Source organism: Typopeltis vanoorti, chromosome 12 (assembly GCF_054136105.1).
Source record: "Typopeltis vanoorti isolate ZY-2024b chromosome 12, IOZ_Tvanoo_1.0, whole genome shotgun sequence".
In the NCBI taxonomy this organism is placed as follows: Eukaryota; Metazoa; Arthropoda; class Arachnida; order Uropygi; family Thelyphonidae; genus Typopeltis; species Typopeltis vanoorti.
Genome location: NC_143560.1, coordinates 62282437 through 62301308, shown reverse-complemented (window position 1 = coordinate 62301308; position 18872 = coordinate 62282437). Strand labels below are relative to the sequence as shown.

The 18872-nt window shown below is 34.8% G+C and overlaps 1 protein-coding gene and 1 non-coding gene across 2 annotated transcripts; both read left to right on the top strand.

Moving 5' to 3' along the window:
- The first annotated feature begins 9895 nt into the window (after positions 1–9895).
- On the top strand, positions 9896–9967 carry TRNAE-CUC (transfer RNA glutamic acid (anticodon CUC)). The gene has a single exon. It is a non-coding gene; the product is annotated as a tRNA-Glu (tRNA).
- A 4279-nt stretch (positions 9968–14246) lies between these two features.
- On the top strand, positions 14247–16141 carry LOC150100830 (innexin inx2-like). The gene has a single exon (XM_090401138.1). The coding sequence runs from the start codon at positions 14405–14407 to the stop codon at positions 15485–15487; it is 1083 nt and encodes a 360-aa protein (XP_090257264.1). The 5' UTR covers positions 14247–14404; the 3' UTR covers positions 15488–16141.
- The last annotated feature ends 2731 nt before the right edge of the window (positions 16142–18872 follow it).

The following is an 18872-nucleotide window of genomic DNA, read 5'->3' as shown; positions in this document are numbered from 1 at the left end:
AGTGGAAAATTGAGTTACTCTTATATGCAAATATAATTTCATTTATTTCACACAAACAGAAATATGCAAATGATAGATGATCACGATTTTACAGGGATGGAAACTTGTAAATGTTGGAGAGGAGGGGATTTCGCACCATCTGCTGTGTCATTCTTAATTAATACCCCTCCCCATTTATATGATGAATACGGTCCAGATAGTCTTTCAGAAAATCAAAATAAATTATATGAATCCATTAACGTCTTTTTATTCTTCGAAGATGTAACTTCTTTACTCGTAACTTTTTTGGAAATCCATGGATAGTTGGCTTTACCCTTAGCTACCCTTACTGATAATTTTGAAGACTTCAGGGCGATAGTATAGAAGACAGCTGCTGCTATTCCGTAATCAGAAACCTTACGCATTGTATTGTAGTGCTATCTGAAATCGTGCGGATTCTACTGGGTTTTTTTTTTAGCATTTTTTCCTTCCAGAATTTCCTGGAAGGAAAAAATCCTACTGGCCTGTGCTGAAGGTCGGCTATCTGAAGAACCACCTTCAAAAAAAAGTCTAGCAAAACCCTATTCAGCTTTTAGAATCGAACCTATTAGGACCTTTCTTCAAGAAGTCTAGCATCCTGTAAGCAAAAGGATGCTAGAAGGCAGCAACAGACACTTGAACGAATTAAATCAATAAAAACGAAGCATGCTAAAAAGTAATTATATATATATATATATTCATCTGCTGATTAAAAAAAACAGCGAAAAGTAAACACTAGCGATAACTGCCTCATTAAGTCAAAATCAGAAAAGTCAATCAAAGTCAAAAGCAGAAAATCAAAGATCAAAGGGGAATAAGCACCTGCCTGAAGGTCGAAAGATTAGCTTGTTGTGCAACTCACTAAATGTTTCAACTAATAACATTTGTATACTATAATAAAAAAACAACTATCAAAAATAATTTTATTTTATATGAAATGACTGACCTTAAGAGTTGTTTTACTCTTTTATTCATGTTTTTGGACAGAAATTACGAAATGCTGAAAGTCTCGCATTCAAAAAAATGAAGCTTCAGAAATATCGAATTTTAAAGGGCAGATAAGACAATAAAAGTTGAGTACTCACCAGTTCTTTGATAGTAGAGCCAGATTGGGAGAGTATTACTTATATAAGAAGCGCTTTAGATATGCAAATCAAATACCAGCATTCTAAAAGGAGAGACAGAGAGAGAGAGAGAAAGAAACAGCTTGAAATGGAGAATAAAGACATGTTTCGAAACGTATTTCAAGGTAGTTTTGAATGGACATAATCTGAACTTGTGCACTGTCTACAAAAATAAACCTAAAAAGAAAGTTTTATCGTCATCTGAATAGAGAAAAATGTAAAAAAAAAAAATAATTCTGTTACATTTAAACCTTTAGATACCCAGGGATTGTATTTATCAAGTTTTTTTTTCCTCTCGTAAATCTTCATTTATCAAGTATGAATAAAATGCTCAGAAAAATAAGCCTGAAATTCACAGATTTTAATAGATAAAAAAGTTTACATAATTGGATAACTTTAAAAAAAAAAAAAAAAAAAAAAAAAAGACCCGAAGAATCTTTATAAGATTTTTATTTCAACTGAAGGTGAGTTACTCTCATATGGAGATGGAAAGTTTTTTCTTTCTCTAAAATCTGTTTTTTTTCCCTCGCAAAACAGGCAAACTGGCCAGAAGAATACACGCAGTTAATAGACAATACACTAGCCTCATACTTAGTTCTTTCGACTGTAATTCCAGTATAACAACAACAGCATCGCTTTATAATCCACTCGAAACATAAATTCATCCGAAAGTTGTACCCACACCTCCAGGTTATTTGTCATTCTTGATAAACTGCATTTCATCTGAATAAATTTCGTGATTCTTCATCTACATGAGTAATTTAGATTATCCCTTCCACTCTCACTTTTAACGGAACTAATTCTTCATTTAATTGGTATTCCTGAGAAATCCGAATAGACTCGAGAATATCAGTTGTGGATAGTATTTCCGTTCTCCAACCAACAGTACTTGGATTCAAGCCTTGCTGTGATATTTAGAAAAGTCTTTGGATGGTAAATAATTTTTGTCACTTAATGTGAGGCCACCACCCCGCTTGTTGGAACTGAAGTGCTTATAAAAGATCTATACTGTATTTGGTTTCTAGAATCGAGTTTCAGATTATCTAACCTGCATTCAGCCCACTGCAATCAATCCTGCAAGGGAGCTATAATTAGATAATCCGAAAATCTTGCTCTAGAGATTATACATGGAATTTTTTCAAACCACTTCAAGTCGCCAATAAGCATTATGGAATTTTACACCAGACGATGAAAATCATATACCGTCTGATCAATTTCAAATATCCATGTCCACTCTAGGATTCGAACTCATGCTATTACTAGAAAAATACGAAAGTTTCGTCTAAAACTGATGCTTTCGTATTTATACTTAAAAGGAGGACATTTCCATGTTTCTTCAGAATGCCTAGAAGACCTACAATTTTAGATAATGAGAACTAGACGGACAAGACCTCGTTTTCGAGGATGCATTTGGTAACCTTACCCTTGACCAACCAATATCTGGGTTGGGCTGTTGGTTTGTTTTCATATCCGTCGTTCTGAAAACACTTTTCAATGCATTACGATATTAAACCAAGTTGGGATTTTTAAAATGGTAACGGAAAGTACGGCAAAGTGTTGAAACAATAGTAACGACTAGTGTAAATGATGCGAAATGGGGAAAAAAAAAATGCCACAAATAATACTTTTTCAATAAATAATAAATTAAATAAATTCAAAGATGTAATCATTTGAGAGCGAGGGTACAAAATATTTCATGTACTCTCTTTATCGCTTAATATACCTCAGCTCGGCCAACAACTCAGGACTTTGGCTTTTTTTTTTTTTTTAAATCTACACTTTCTACAGTGCAACTTCTTCCCAAGAGCAAAGTTACTTTCGTTGGTGATCACGTGCAACTTTAGCTGGGTTACTTTTCCATTTCCATCGATCCAATTTGCTGTCAACAAGAATATTATCCAAGCGTAATAGTATGGAACCTACTTTGATAAGTTTTGAAACTGTTTTGATTAATATAGGTTTGGGCCACGCTTTGAATGCTTTTGGTCTCTTCCTCACCAGTAATCCTTCAGCCTGTGCTGTTAATGTCCATTTTGCTACAAATAAGGAAAATGACACTTCGCGATTTCCTTTACAGGCTGCTTCTCGCATCCCTTCTCCTTTCCATGCTTAAAAAAGTGCGTATTTTATTTTCTAATATGTTCATCGAAATATTACTCGCATACTATGGAAATAAAACCATATCCACTCGATTCTCAACTGGATCATCTGCTTCTAACTGCAAACGTAGACAACAAAGAATTGTTCAGAATCTCAATATAAAGTCTGGTGTTTATTTTTATGGATACTGCAACAAAGAGTTTTAATCCAAATCCAAAACAATAACACGCTCTGCTAAATTATGTTTTCCATCTGATTTGAAGGTTGTGCATGCTGCTTCGTCACTACGTACACAAGTTTCCAATCGAATTCAAGCATTCTTTGGGAGTAAAGTTTGATGCTGATGGTAGTCTCTTCCATGGTAACTGAGGCTTTAAAGTACAAAAAGTAATGCTTTGGCCCAATCCTATATAACCGGTATTGCCCTCTAGTTGTTGATGGAATCTACTAATGCTTGACGGGAAGAATATGCAGTTCTTTTCAGAACTCAACAGTTTATCATCGGTTTTCCATCAATTCATATTATTTGAATTTCTTTTAGTGACTTCAATGAGTTGATCTCAAATGTTCTGTTTGTGTTGCATTCCGCAAATGGTTGCTGAAATTTAGTTAACTCTAAACCGCTTTCTATTCCCAAGAATGTACACAAGTGCAATTCTTAAATCTCCTTACCATTATACCTTGCTGTGTCGCCTAGTTCTTTTTGTAGCTAATCCATCTTTGCTACAGACAAGTAAGATTTCCCCCCCTCAAGAGACTCGGTTTTTAATCAAACAGTTCGTCACTCTGCACAAAGAGCTTCTGTAGCTCAGAGTCAGTATCGATGATGCCGTTCGGTTTGGAAAGATGTAAGTATGAATCTCATCTAGGATGCGAAGAGCTGTTTCATGATATTAGCCAGTCTCATACAGACGTGGCAGAGTTCTTTTCCCCAAATTAGACAAAACTGGCCAAAAGAATACAGATAATTCGAAAGCAAAACAGACTGTAACTTCTTCATATTTTTTATAAAGCTTAGTTACTTGGTGATAGGCCACTAAGCATATCACGCGAGGGAAAGATGAAGATGAAGTTTTGGTGCAATATTTATACAATAACTCCACTTTGGCTGGATGAAATATAACATAATGGAGCACTTAGGACGTTTACGAAAATATGTACACTGAGTTCGATTTCGTTTCCGTTGGATCATTTTTAAATAATCATAATAATTCGAAATGACAGACTTCATTACTGGTTCAGTGGAATTGGATTGAAATTTAGAATCACTACTGAAATTTGTAGTCATTCCATTTCGATTTCAGTTCCACTGTTTGCTAAATTAGTCAAAGCAAAATCATGTCTAGAGTATATTAGTCTAAACGTTCTTAAATTCCATTGCTGTGATGATGATTATTATCTTCACACTATACAAGAGGAGAGGGGAAGGCTGAAAAGTTCTGATAAACACCTAGAACAAAAATTATATTAAAGCAACTGATACAACCACAAGAAAGAACATATCTTAAAACCTCTTAACCCCCATGTTCTATCAAATTGTAATCATTTGTTCTTTTTCTTTTAGGATATATAAGAAGACATGTCGATTCCTTCATGGTGATTATCACAACTTTTCAGCACGCTCTCGTACAAGAATATGGTTAAGAAATGGACTTTTTAATGATTGTCAGAGATCATTTTAACAGCTATTCTAAGATTTTTTAAAAAAATCAGGAAAAGCATCAGAAATGGAATATTCCTTCAGAACTGCTAAAAGAAAGGATGAGAACATATTGTTGTACTTCAGGCTTATTTTTCACGTATGAAACAGAAATTTGGCCAAAGGATTACCACCTATTTGTATTCATGTTTGAAAAAGACGAAACAGAAAAAAGTACAGCAAGTATTGAACACTCAGCCTTATCAGTCATTCAAGCAAAATATTTTTAAACATCTTACGTTCACGAACTGAAACGGAAATCGAATCAAATTTCTCAGCCTTTCATGCTAAATTGAGGAAGAACAGGAGTACAATAAATAATATACAGTATTTACATTCCATATCACTGGAGAAAAATACATAGAACGTAACCAAATAATGTGTCGTAATGCTGACCTACAAACAGCCTTTGACTCTCTTTGGCATGATGGTGTCTGAAAAGGTTGACGTTATGGAACTGAAAGCACGATAATATGATTGATTGTATATCTGTACTCATGTTCAGAAAACTGCTACAACTCCCTTTGAAATCAAAGGGAGTTGTAGCAGTCCCTTTCATATAGAAATAAGGATTGTAAGCTATCACCAATATTATTTAATAGCTTCCTCGAAAATGTTGTGAACGAAGCTGTGAAGAATTGTTATATTGAACTATCTAAAGTTCCTGATGACATTGATCTTCTAGCGGAGAACAAATCATACATTTAGGAAATCCCGCCATATCTTTAAAAATATGGCTTAATTATAATTCTCCAGAAATTAAAAACAACGAAAGATATCTGTATTGCTAGGAAATGCTGTAAAAGAAAAAAAAAAACGACTTGATGTTAAAGTTAGAGAAGAAACTGATCAGTTCTACTACTTAGGCAATATTCTTAATAAAGGTTGAAGATTAAAACAGGATATTAAAACAAAAATTACCAAAGCAACGTCGTTTCAAAATCTGAAACCATTGTGGATAAGTAACAAACAAACAATTGCAAACAGATCACATCTTACTGACACGCTTATTAATTCAGTACCCCTCTAGGGAAATAAAATGTGGACATTTTTTTAACGATGATGAAAAGAGATTGATTGCATTAGAAATGGGAAGGTGCTGTAAATATCCCGCTTAAAATTGAAGACATCGAAAATTTAGAAGCGAGGCAAATATCAGTTCTTTGGTCCAAGCGATGACATCATAAGAAAGATTAGAAGAAACCAACTCATGTGGCCTGATCATATGGGATCTAAAGGCCTCCCAGTGCAACCTCTTGAGTGACTTGTTTCAGTAATTCGAAAAAGAGGAAGACCTACAATAAACTTCATAGACAATATAAAAAAAATTGAACCAACGTTTCATGTACAGAGCTGAAAATTAAATGTAGATCAAGAACTGACTGGAGAATTTTTGTGCGAATTGTTTCCTAACATCTTCCCCAAAGTCTTTTTTATGGACTGTGGGAAAGAGAACATTTTTCTAGCAGTTCAGTACGATGAGTAACTCACAGTTATTGCAGTCATCCTCTTGGATTTTAAAGCAACTCCAGAATACGTTATTATCGTTTCAGTCAAGTACGTACACGTACAGAAACTCTGCTCTTGAAGTTAGACAGACTCGATTTTAAAAAAAAAAAAAATTAACATTTGAAAAATGTTTCAAAATGATAGCTCGAGGTAATCTCATGAAATTGGTACTCGAGATGTCTAGCAAAATTTGTTGAAAGTCGTTTCTGTTTTGGCTTACATCGAGCCATTTTTAATAGTAAGATTAGACAAAACAATACATTATAGGAACTGCCACAGAAATATTCCTGCTAATTTTTGCCTGTCCAAGTGCATAATTTTCTAGCCTCAGACTCAATGTGCTCGCTAATGTAATATTTTTCACATTGATGCTGCCCTTTTTTTTCTTATAGTTGTAACCTGTCGAACTGCGAGCATTATCGATCTATCCACTATTCTATGGTTGGCATTCCATCCTTAACCATTGTTCAATGGTTAGCACCCTATCATGTTACTATAGTACATTGATTTGTCGCTAGAAGGAACTACGAGCACTCAACGTAACGTTAGCTTGATAAAAAAAAAAAAAAACATAAAAAAAAAAAGTTATAGCATTTCCCTATTCAGATAAAAGTTAATAAACATCTCTCGTCATAACGGGAGGAATCTTTATATGGACTTTTTCAATCGAAGGTAGTTAGCCGATCTCATACGGAGGTAGCGGGGTTTTTTCTCCCGGAAACTCGGGTTTTTCACCCCGCGTACAGACAAATCGGCCCTTCGGAACACATGCAATTTACAGACAAAAAAAAATTGGTTGTGGTGGTGGGCGGTAGATGGCGCTGATGTAGGTGATTGGTAGTAAAGGTTCAGTGTAGTGGTGGAGATAAAGAGTTGCACAATAGGTGTCCTCCCGCGATGAGCCTTCAGACTCCTTGGAGGTGTCACGAATAATAATAATAATAATAATAATAATAATAATACAAACATCCTCCTCTTTCACGAAGAACTATAACCAAACGACAACATGAATTAGCTGTCACTGTTAACAAACAGCTTCAAAAAATTTGCCAGAATGACCCTGATCTTCCCTTTCAATCGTTTCCGACCGGGTGACTTTGTAGGCATTGCCCACAAAGTATTCCTGGTGAGAATTTTACAGGGTAGTTCACTACTGCTTTTCCCCCCCTCCCCCAATTTTATCCAGGCTCGGGACCGGCATATGGCTGGGACGTATTCATGACTGTAATTCAGGTATGTTCAAGGGGTGGTTTGCCTATTCTGGGGGACGAAAAATCCGAGTTTCTGGGTGAAAAAACCTTACCTCCGTATGAGACCGGCTAACTCACCTTTAGTCGAAAGAGACCAAATAAAGATTCTGACGGGAATCGAACCCAGGTCTTTCCGACCAAAGGGCTTCGTCTATACTGACTGAGCTCCGGAGGCTCTTGCCAAAATGAAGATACTTATTTGTCGATTGCCATAGATGAGCTCACTGATATTACTGACTCAGCGCAAGTTGTATTTTTATATTTGCGTTATACTCCTAACTACAGATTTTCAATGTTATGGAGAGTTACTAACTTTGGCTGCTCTTATGGGGGAGAACACTTGGAATTGACATTCTTAATATTTTTGAAGATAAATGTCGGGAACCAAAGCTTAATTTGTGTAATTTAGTAAGTGTATGCACAGATCGTGCTCCTTCTATAAGAGGGGAAAAAAAAACATGAAGGATTTGTTGCATTGCTACAAAATAAAATACAAAATTCTGATAACTTGATTTCATTTCACTGTATATTACACGAACAGAATCTTTGCACCAAATCTATTCTTTTAAAACACACATTAAGGAAAGTTATTGATACTGTTAACTATATTCGAGCAAATTTTTCAAGGCATCGCTAAGTTTCACAATGTGCTTCAAACTGGTGAAGAAACATAAGTGGGGATTTTCCTTATCACTCCTTTAAAGTATTTAAATTATTCTTTAAAGTATAATACTGGTTGTCACACTAATAAAACTTTAAGAAATTGTGATATGAATAAATACAGTGGCGTCTTGGACTCATTGATCGAAAACTACAATAACAGTTTTAAAGATTTTGAGAAACATGATCTGACACGAAAACTTTCTTTTCAACCACATCTGCTTTACGTTTTTAGTGCACCTGAAAATTTACAGATGGAGCAGTCAAGCTTTCAGAAGACAATATTCTGAAATCTCTGACAGTAAGAAAGAACCCACTGAAATATGGAAGGATGCTGTCGAGTATCCAGAAGTCTGTCAACATGCTCGACGTATGCTGTCTTGTTTTGGCACAACCTACTGTTGTGAATTGACGTTTTCACACATGGTTTAAATTAAGACATACTGGAGATCACAAATGATGAACACTCACCTGGAAGATCGACTGAAGCCAAAGACAACAATGCAGAAACCAAATATCTGCTTTTTATCTAGCAATACTCAATCTCAGATAAGTCATTAAGCTATGTACCACTTAGTTATATCAAGAAATGTAAAGCTTGTATTCCTAGAATATAAAAAAATAAAGTGTTTTATTAGCTGTTCAGATGTTTAGTTTGCAGAACTCCATTCTTGAATTATTAATTTCTTTTTGTAAATAAATAAAACAGTTTTGAGGATTTAAATCGATTTTTAATGTTGTATATCGATATATACCGTATGCATATGACCTCTTGATAATTTAAGCAAAATTTGTGTAAAGTGTGCCCGTCTTATGTGGGGGGGGGGGGGCTTATGCCTTCCGTGAAGTGATATGCAGCCTTCCAATGCCTAAAGGTTCCCCACCCCTGGGCTCTAGTGATATTAGAGAAATTACTAAAATTAAACTCGAGATAACAACTTTAATGTGGATTTGCTATATAAACGAACGAAATATTTAATAGTTTACTCGATTTGTAAAATAATTTCAATGTTAAACATTTTATTAATTATATACAGCATTTTATTTTATTATATTATAAAATAAAATAATTGTGTACTTTCCCCACTCCACACATGCACCACGACCACCCTGTCATACATTTTAAAAAGAGCGTTGACGCTTCCGTGACAGTTCTGCGCTAACATACCTTTTTTGATCGAATGCCATTTTTAACTGTAAATAGTCTTGAAAAGTCAGATGACTAGATGCATGTTATTCCTTATGTTCGAACGTAATTTGCTACAGATTCCTCCAGAGAACCATTTCCTGTTCATTATCCTATTAAGTGATTGTTTGTATTGTTGTAAAGTTCAACGTGCTGTTATCAAGTTTTGTCTATTATACTTCTTGTGTGCGTCAATAGATAGCATTTGCCATAAAAGAAATGCCAAATAATAATAATAATACTCTCTCAATAATTTAAATACTTTATACAATTTAGGAAATCATATATAACCTACTTATACAAAACGCTAAATATATTTATAAGTTGGCTGAGAGGACGTTGGATGTATTCCGGCGTGGTCTAGTGGTTAGGATACCTGGCTCTCACCCAGGAGGCCCGGGTTCGATTCCCGGCGCCGGAAAATAGCTTTTTCGTTTTTCTTCCCTTCCTCCATTTATCTTATATGCACAGCCATTATTACAAAAATACTCTTTTTAAAAAGTTTAAACATCCTCTTAAAATAGATTCTAATATTGTAGCAGAAAGTTCGACATAATATTGAATATAATCGTTGTATTCATGCTTTAAAAATATATTGGTACTGAATAATAAATACAATCTTATAATGACAACTTTTACATATGCATGCATTTGACATGCATATGTAAATATTTATTTCCGCTCTTGAAAATTTATCGGTATTAAGATAAATGAAACTTGTAGCATTCAGCAAATCCTGAATTTTTTTTCTAAGTAAATTTATTTGTTTATTGTTTGTCAGAAGTTATTTTGCTCCTTATGAATTTTAAAAATTAAGTGTATTTGTTTTTAAATCGATTCGAAACATCACCATAATAAGTTACAAATCATAAGTATCCACTTCAGTCCAGATTATTTAAGATTATTTTATACGAGTTTTTTCATCTTGATCTTGACAGAATAGTATTTGCTTTCAGCACTAGATGGCAGCACAGGTTCAATTTAGAAGAAATCTAGCTTCCTAATGAAACAAGGCTATTTCCGGTATAATAAATTGCTTCATAAATAGCAAATAATGGACGTAGTTAGAATTTAAATTTCTTGCTACATTTCAGTAATTGAAATACTAAGCATCAGTTAAGCACAGGAAACTTAATAATGGAAATGAGTGATTTATTACAGGTACATCAAAAGGTTTACTCGTTAGTCCCACTTCTGATGAATAGGCAACAAAATTTGAAATTATATTTAAAGATTTTAACAAACTTAGCCCATTTCACATTTAAATATTTTTATATTCAAAGTAGTTACAGTTTGTGGAGCGATATAGATAAGCCCTTTTTAAGAACAATACCTTACTGTTAATCCTAGGTATAGACGCTACTAGTTGCTTCAGGGTGCAGTTATTATTTAAAGACAAAATGACGCTGCAGTTTTTTGACAAATTCGGTTGTAAATCAAAATGGTACACGTAAAGAAAACAGCAGTGTTTTAGAGATGTGATTTTACTTTGATACCACAACTAATCAGCGATAAGTTTCAAGGGTAATAAGAGACAGAATTAGTAGTATAAAAGTAACCGAACAATTCGCCCTGAAAACGTTCAATAATTCTGATATCCGTTTCACTTTTAATATTAAAGTTTAATGTAATTTGCAGTTCAATCATATTATGCGGTTTACTATTTTTGCATGGAACGTCAAGTAGTAGATGGCTTGTTATTGCATCAGTCTTGCTCTGTAAAAAATACTGGATTCTTAAAATAATTTTCTTTCTCTTAAATAACATTTTTATAATGTGTTGCTTTTGCGTAGCATTTGTGGAGGATACACATAATATCCTCTACTATCTGTATATACAAGCCTAATTTATGGTTGCTATGGAAACCTGGAAATTTACTTGATCGAGCAGAGAATATTGTTGCTACGAAACGCGCGCATAAACGTTGCATCTCAAACAAACGAAACTAGTTAAAACATAGAAGGATATAATTTTCTGTTGATGAAATAAATAACAATAAAAGTCTTTCTATTTATTCTTGATCTTAAATTAATTTTCGTAATTCATTTTATTTTAATAAAAGCTACTAAATGCAAATAAAGTAAAAACATAAAATATTTTTGTGTCATTACAAAATAATTGTGCTAACTATCATAATTTGTAATTGTTTTATTATTATTTTATTGTAATATTACGAACAAAAAAATGCGAAAACTATTTTCAACTATTAACATTCAATTTAGAAACTGCAGAGAACTTTATAATCGCATGACTCGCGCTTCTTAGAAATCCTAAATCTTCAATTTTAAATGTTTGAAATATCTTTAAGTCGTTCCACCTCCGCCCACTAGTTTCTTCGTAATCCTATGATGCAATAAAAACCAGTTATTGCTGAGATAGTTTGTCTCTTGGGATGAAGTAAGCCTGCTTTAGCAGTATCTATACAGTACTTACTGATAACCGAAGTTGTAGACTCGTTAAGCAAACTACCTGCACCCCTTTAAATACTCAATTACTCTTGCATAGCTTCTCCAAACTAAATATTTTAAATGCCAAAACGCCTACTAAATTGCACACAGGAAATTCGTAGCTGTTCTATTTAATTACGTGTTTCCCACTAACTGCTTTGATTTGTATTAGAGTCTGACTATCGATTTTAATTATATTCACATTTTTCGCCATTACGTAAAAGTGTGCGGTTTAACTGTATTTCTCTCATTTAATAATGTTTTGGCAAGTGGATCAATAATTGCAATTTCGCAGTTATGTACATAGTTGGACTGAGCAGATGATTGCTTCCTAAACTAAAATATTTCATTAATTGGCAGAATTATATTAGTTAATTAATCATTAGCGCTACATCAACATCATGAACTAAACCTTGAATCTCTTCAGGTTGAATGAGCGAATGTCATGAAAGTCCTGCAAATGAATACAACGCATTCGCGTTAGGTATATCAAAATACGAAATAAAGAAAATGTCTCATTTATTTTCTTGTAACAAAAGGAATGCAAATATAATACTGGCACTGAGCCAGGCCATAAGAACAATAAGGGGGGAAAAAAGAAAAGGAAAAAACTGCTGCTGTCAAAAATACGTTTGGAAACCGAGTTAAATGTATGCCAGCTAGGAAGAAGAAACAGTTGTGCCTGCAGGGATGTATGACATTCAGTTTTCACATGATCCCAAAATACGATCAAAATAATTGTATCCTCCTTTTAAAATAGGCTGCATAGATTTATTTACCCCCCCCCCTAGTATGTTGTGGATGACTTTCTACTTCCCAACGTTTTATTGTCATATGGAGAGAACTACAATAAGCATTTGTTACATGTGACAATAAAACGTTGTAACATTCAGTGGGGACCCATTGGAGGCCTTAAATGGCTTGCAAGCGGTGCCATTTTTCTAGAGTGAGGGTTCCTCGATTATCTAATTCTTTAGTCCACCAACGGTAGTAATATTTACTATTTTCTAAGTATTTTTCAATCGTCTGTCATCCCAGAATTGTAGCACTTCCTAATCCTTCTTGGTCATCTCACTAAACCGACACCTGGATCCGTAACTGGTGAGATCATTTTGCCCCATTTTAGGACTCCCCCTCGAATCCACTATTGCTCCGCACGTATAATTTGAATAACCCAACGAACAACATCGTATCTATAAATAATACGAGGACATTGACAGTAATTTGCAAGCTGTACCAATATTTTTACTACTTTCCGCTTGATTCAAAGTATCCTTTTGAATTATATCTTTACTGGTTATGAAACTGCGTGTGCCCCCCCCCATTGCCCTTCAGCCTATTTGGTTCATGTAATTATCTAATAATACGAAGGGCTTATGAGGATGAATCGCAGTTGCACTAAACTACCAAAATCCTCTTTTATTGGGAAACTTGAACCTGTCATGAAAGAACTAACATTGTACTAAGCTGTCCTCTGGCAAGTTGTCTCAAAAAACTTGGCAGCTTTACTTGATCAAATACAAAGTATAAAATTCGTGGTATTAACTTTCAAAACTGTATTTACTTATTTATATTTTTAAACGAGGTTTTCCTATTTGTTTTTAAATATTTTTGTGTATTTGATAAACGTAAAAAAGTAGAAAATATCACACGCTTACTTCTCTGTACATTTATTTGTGAATCTTTCATGTCCCAAGATGATATTTGAGCCTTTTGAATGAAAAAAGGCTACGCCAACCACTCGGCTAACAAGAAAGATCCAATGATAGGCTTTTATAAAATAGATGAAATGAAAAACAAATATTTTCATATCACATTAAGGAATAATCAAAAGATTTTTTTTATTTGTTGAATTTCTTTTTTATCTTATTTCTTTAACTTAAGAATTTTTTATAGAGTAAAAAGTTTTTTTTTTGTGAATGGTAGATCCGATACATTTTCTTGTATGATGAAAGTGAAATTAAAAAGAAGATGACTCTTCGACAAAACCCCTTTAAACTCGCGAACAAGCAACGCCCTGTTAATTTTCTAAGAAATGATTTTCGCCATCAGTGTCACAATTTCAATTTCCGAAGCCCGAGTGTTTTAGGATTGTATAAGGCTCTGACTTAAAGCTATTACGTTAACGTCAGTGGGTGTGTGTAATGACGTTTTGGCCCCGACATCTGCATGGAGTTTCCAGGATGTCTCTGATTGGTCGAAAGTTTACTTTAGCCCGACTTCAATAAACTCGTTCTCTGTATCCCAAAGGAACAACCTGTTGAGTAGGTCGTGCGCCACAAGGCTGTCGGCCGTTGTTTGTGTCGGGTTATAATAGTGGTTTGTAGTGTGTGCGTTTAGTTCTGTTACTTTTTTTTGCTTGTGAATTTTCGACTCCCTAATTTTTCCGCTTTCTCCCGCCCAGGTGAAGCATGGATCTTTTCGCTGGGCTCAAAAGTTTCTTCAAAACAGACGTCACTTTAATAGACAACAATGTATTTCGCCTTCACTACAAGGTGACCGCCGTCATACTAGTAGCTTTCAGCATACTCGTGACCGGTCGGCAGTACATCGGCGATCCAATCGACTGCATCTCGAAAGACGACATCCCCCCGAACTTATTAGATACTTACTGTTGGATTCATACGACTTTCAGTTTGCAAGATGCGTGGAATAAGAAAGTGGGATCCGAAGTTCCTTACCCTGGTGTGGATAAGTACATTCCCGGAGAAAAACGAGTGTACCATGCCTACTATCAGTGGGTGTGCTTTGTTCTGTTTCTGCAAGCGTTGCTGTTCTACGTTCCACGCTACTTTTGGAAGGCCATGGAAGGAGGACGCGTCAAACATTTAATCCTTGGGCTCAACTCGCCAATTCTTGCCGAAGATACGAAGTCTACCAACCGAAAACTCTTGGTAGAGTACTTGATATGCAACATGAATAATCACAACCTGTACTTCTTCTGTTACGTCTTTGCTGAAGTCCTCAATTTCATCAATGTCGTTGGCCAGATGTTCCTAATGGATAAATTCTTGGGAGGCGAATTCTCCACCTATGGTGCTAAAGTTCTGCAATTTACAGAATGGGATTGGAGTGTCCGCTACGATCCCATGATTCGGGTGTTCCCTCGACTCACCAAGTGTACCTTCCATCGGTATGGTTCTTCCGGCGATGTGCAGCGTCACGATGCCATGTGCATTCTTCCCATCAACATCATAAATGAGAAGATCTACGTCTTCCTATGGTTCTGGTTTGTCATTCTGGCCATCCTCAGTGGTATAGTGCTGGTTTATCGTACGGTGATTGTCATGTGGCCCCGCTCGAGATTCCTGGTCACAAGATCCCGGGCACGACTCTCCAACAAGGACTATCTGCAAGCCATTACGAATAGATGCAAGCTAGGAGACTGGTTGGTTTTTGATCTGCTATGCAAAAATCTCGATCCTCTAAATTTCCGTGACTTGGTGAGTGATTTCGCCCTTAAACTAGAAGGCAAAGGAGCAGACACTATTTGAGGTAAATGGTTGTAGGTGAAGTATTAGCTTTACGTGCATTTTCGCAGAGGGTGGCAAATTAGGGACCATGAACTTTGGCTTCCATGTATGCTGAGATGGACAATTTGGGATGTTTTTAAAGGCCAGACGGTCGAAGTTTGCTATGCAGCTTGTTCGCCTTTACAAACTGTTTTTCCTGCCAAATTCTCTATTTTTTTTTGTTTGTTTTTGTTTCCAGAATTTCCCAGCCTCCTTAAGTGTAGTGCTTGCTACATGGCTTATGTTCCTAGATGTGTAAATTGTTATTACTGCCCCTGTTGTTAAGCAGGATTTTTGTTTTATTCTTTTTTTTTTCCTTATGAATTATCTACACAAGTGCCTTCGCCGTGGGCTTGACTCCTCCTCTGTCCCAATTTCCATTAAAAAAAAAAAAAAAAAAATGGACCAATAATGTAAATCGGCCTGGAATTCTGTCTCCGTTGTTAGAATTTTTTTTTCTTTTTTTTTTTTCCATTTAAATTTTATGAATCCTGACATCGGAAATAGAGTTCCGGTCTATTACATTGAAACTAGTTTTTATATATATACATAAAGTTATTTTTTTGTAATAACCTACAGTTAGGTGAGCTAACAGTGTATTTTTGAAGGAAAAAATAAATACTTTTATACAATAGATTCATGTGTTTATTTGTTGATGTTATAATCACTAACAGTTGATTTTAACTTAAGTTTATTCCTGACACAGTACTTTTAAATAATTCAAACATTTTCTGGGTTTCAATTCATATTTTATCCGTTTCACAGATAGTATTTGGGGTATATTAGCATATAAAGGTAGCTAACCTATAGCTTAGATATAGAATTTAGGGAGCCCTGTTTAGAACTAACTAGATTTTGTGAAATATAAGCCCTACCCATGGGCAAAAGCTGAGCCACTGCATGACTCGCTACTGTTTACAACAAGAAATTCAGTTAAAGAATCATAACTGGAAACACCTTGTGCATATTCTAATCAACCCTTCACACACCAGCAAACTCGAAAGTACAAGTGAAACACCACTTCCTTATAAGAAGTCTTGGAAGTACCGTGAAAAGCCCAATGTACGTATGCGCGCGCACGTTTGAGAGGCCACAGTTGCAAGTTTTACTGTGACACCATTGTATGCAAATCGGCACTATTTACAAGATCATCATACTTCTCGGCTGTGTTATAATTAATAGATCTTAATGATGTATTTAATTGGGTATTTGGAGAGTAAATCACTTCCTTATTCTAAACCTGCTGTACTCAGCAAGCGAGGATTGTATTTTGAATAACTTCTAAAAGGAAACCTGCTTAACTCCCAGCCAGTATTACGTACAGCGAAGAATGGTGTTAGTTGAATGTGACCTAATTTATTGCTATGACGTTTTTAGTTGAGCGATCACTGCAAGTAATCGTACGTGACAAATACTTAGTAAATAAAACTATTGCACAGGAATGCAAGATGTTTTTGCGTACTATAATACAGCTGAAGTATGTTCATAATTTCAGGGGAGGTCAGTGACTCCAATCTGCAGTTGACGATACCTCTGAGGAAACATTTTTGCTGCCAAGGAATTGCAAATACATTATGTGACTTGAATTTATATACGCAATTTTTTAATTGATACTTCACTGGAGATCTAGATCATTTATTTTAGATTTTTTTTTCATTACCGATAGTGTGGATGTTCAAATTTAATACAAGAAGCTTAAATGACTAGGTTTAGTATGGCGATGTTGAATGGTAATTCAAATTAGAGTGAATAAAACTGGCTAGATTTTTAATCCGATGTCTTGATGACATGCAATATATCCTCTATTTTATAATCTTCCACTATACTTGAAAATGGATTCCTTTTATAGATTCGTGTCATTTTAAAGGTTTAGATTCCCTAACGGTGACTCATTTCTAACGGGACTTTTTTGTAGTATGTCTGCACGTCATCTAGATTACTTAAGATTTCCGATCTCCTGAAATGCAAATATATTTTTCGGAGCTAAATTATACTCTCTGGAATACTCCTGGGATGTTTGCATCCTGATATCTCCCCAGTATCGCTGCAAAATATCAGCAACCCTTTCTTCCATGAATAATTACTTTTTCTCCCTACCTACCTCTCTGCATTTTGTACAGGAAATACATGTATTAATTATTATAATTTTGTTTCTAAACTTGGCAGGCTTTGTTACATGGACTAGTCTCATCTTATTTACCCCCCCCCCCACACACACACACATTATTGTTTGTCAGTCAATGTGACATGGAGGAAAAGATTCAACTAAGAGATTACATGGAAACTAAGGGGTTTGGGGAATTCCTACAGTTTTTCCTTCAAGTTTATGGGTGTGAACAGCTAATTTTCTTAACACACACACACATATATATATATATATATATATATATATATACAAAAGTCTCTTTTCATAAACAACAAATCGGATCAGACAAATGAACTATGAAGCTGGCATGTACTGTACGATTTATTTTGCGAATGGAAGTCATTGATGTATTCATTACATAGAAGTTGAAACATTTCATTCAAAAAAAATCCCTAAATATGTTCCCATTTTTTTTTTTAAGTATAGTGCTTCCCAAACTTATGGATGTAAAGGCCCCCTTGGAAAAATTAAAATATTTCACGGCCCCCATCGAAATAAAAATCGTAATACAGACATTTATTGTATTTATATTCAATACAAAACATACCCAGCGAATATAGTAAAAATCAAATGAAATATTACATTTTTATCATCTTGCATACACATTTGGCATGACACACACTTAGTCTTAAAACATTTTAAATTTGTTTTCTTTATTTCGCGGTCCACAGTTTGAGAAGCACTATTTTAGTATCACATAAAAAAAAAAATCTAAAGCATTTTTTTTTCTTTAAATTTAAAATAAAAATCAAATCAAACTTCGAGTTGCTTTACTTACGAACTTTAAACTGACTTTAAATCTTACGATCCATTAGTTAAGAATCGTGTTAATATAACCTCTCTGAATTCAATTCGCATTTCTTCTTATATGTGAATTTAGTGCACATTCAGTTCCAAAAATAAAACTCGAATTCGAAACGCATTCCAAAATTGAAAATTTTCTCACCATTTACAGTTGTTCAAACTACTTAATTCTGTTTCGAAACCGTAGAAGTCGTCTTCCTGTAGGAAGGAAAAGCAAACAGTCTCTGAAAAAGTACTTGAATAATGCGGGGATATGTGAGCCACATCCTCCTCTTCTGATTGCAGGGAGTTGATTACCTTTTACCTGAACGGCTAAAGATAACTGAACCAAGTATGGTCAGATACCACTGATCATAAGGTTCGAAGTGAGTTTTAAAATAAACATCACCAAAAAAAAGGATTCAGAACTGAAAATTT

What these genes read in the sequence shown, in the direction of transcription:
- LOC150100830 (XM_090401138.1), top strand. Translation starts at nt 14,405, where the DNA reads ATGGATCTTTTCGCTGGGCTCAAAAGTTTCTTCAAAACAGACGTCACT.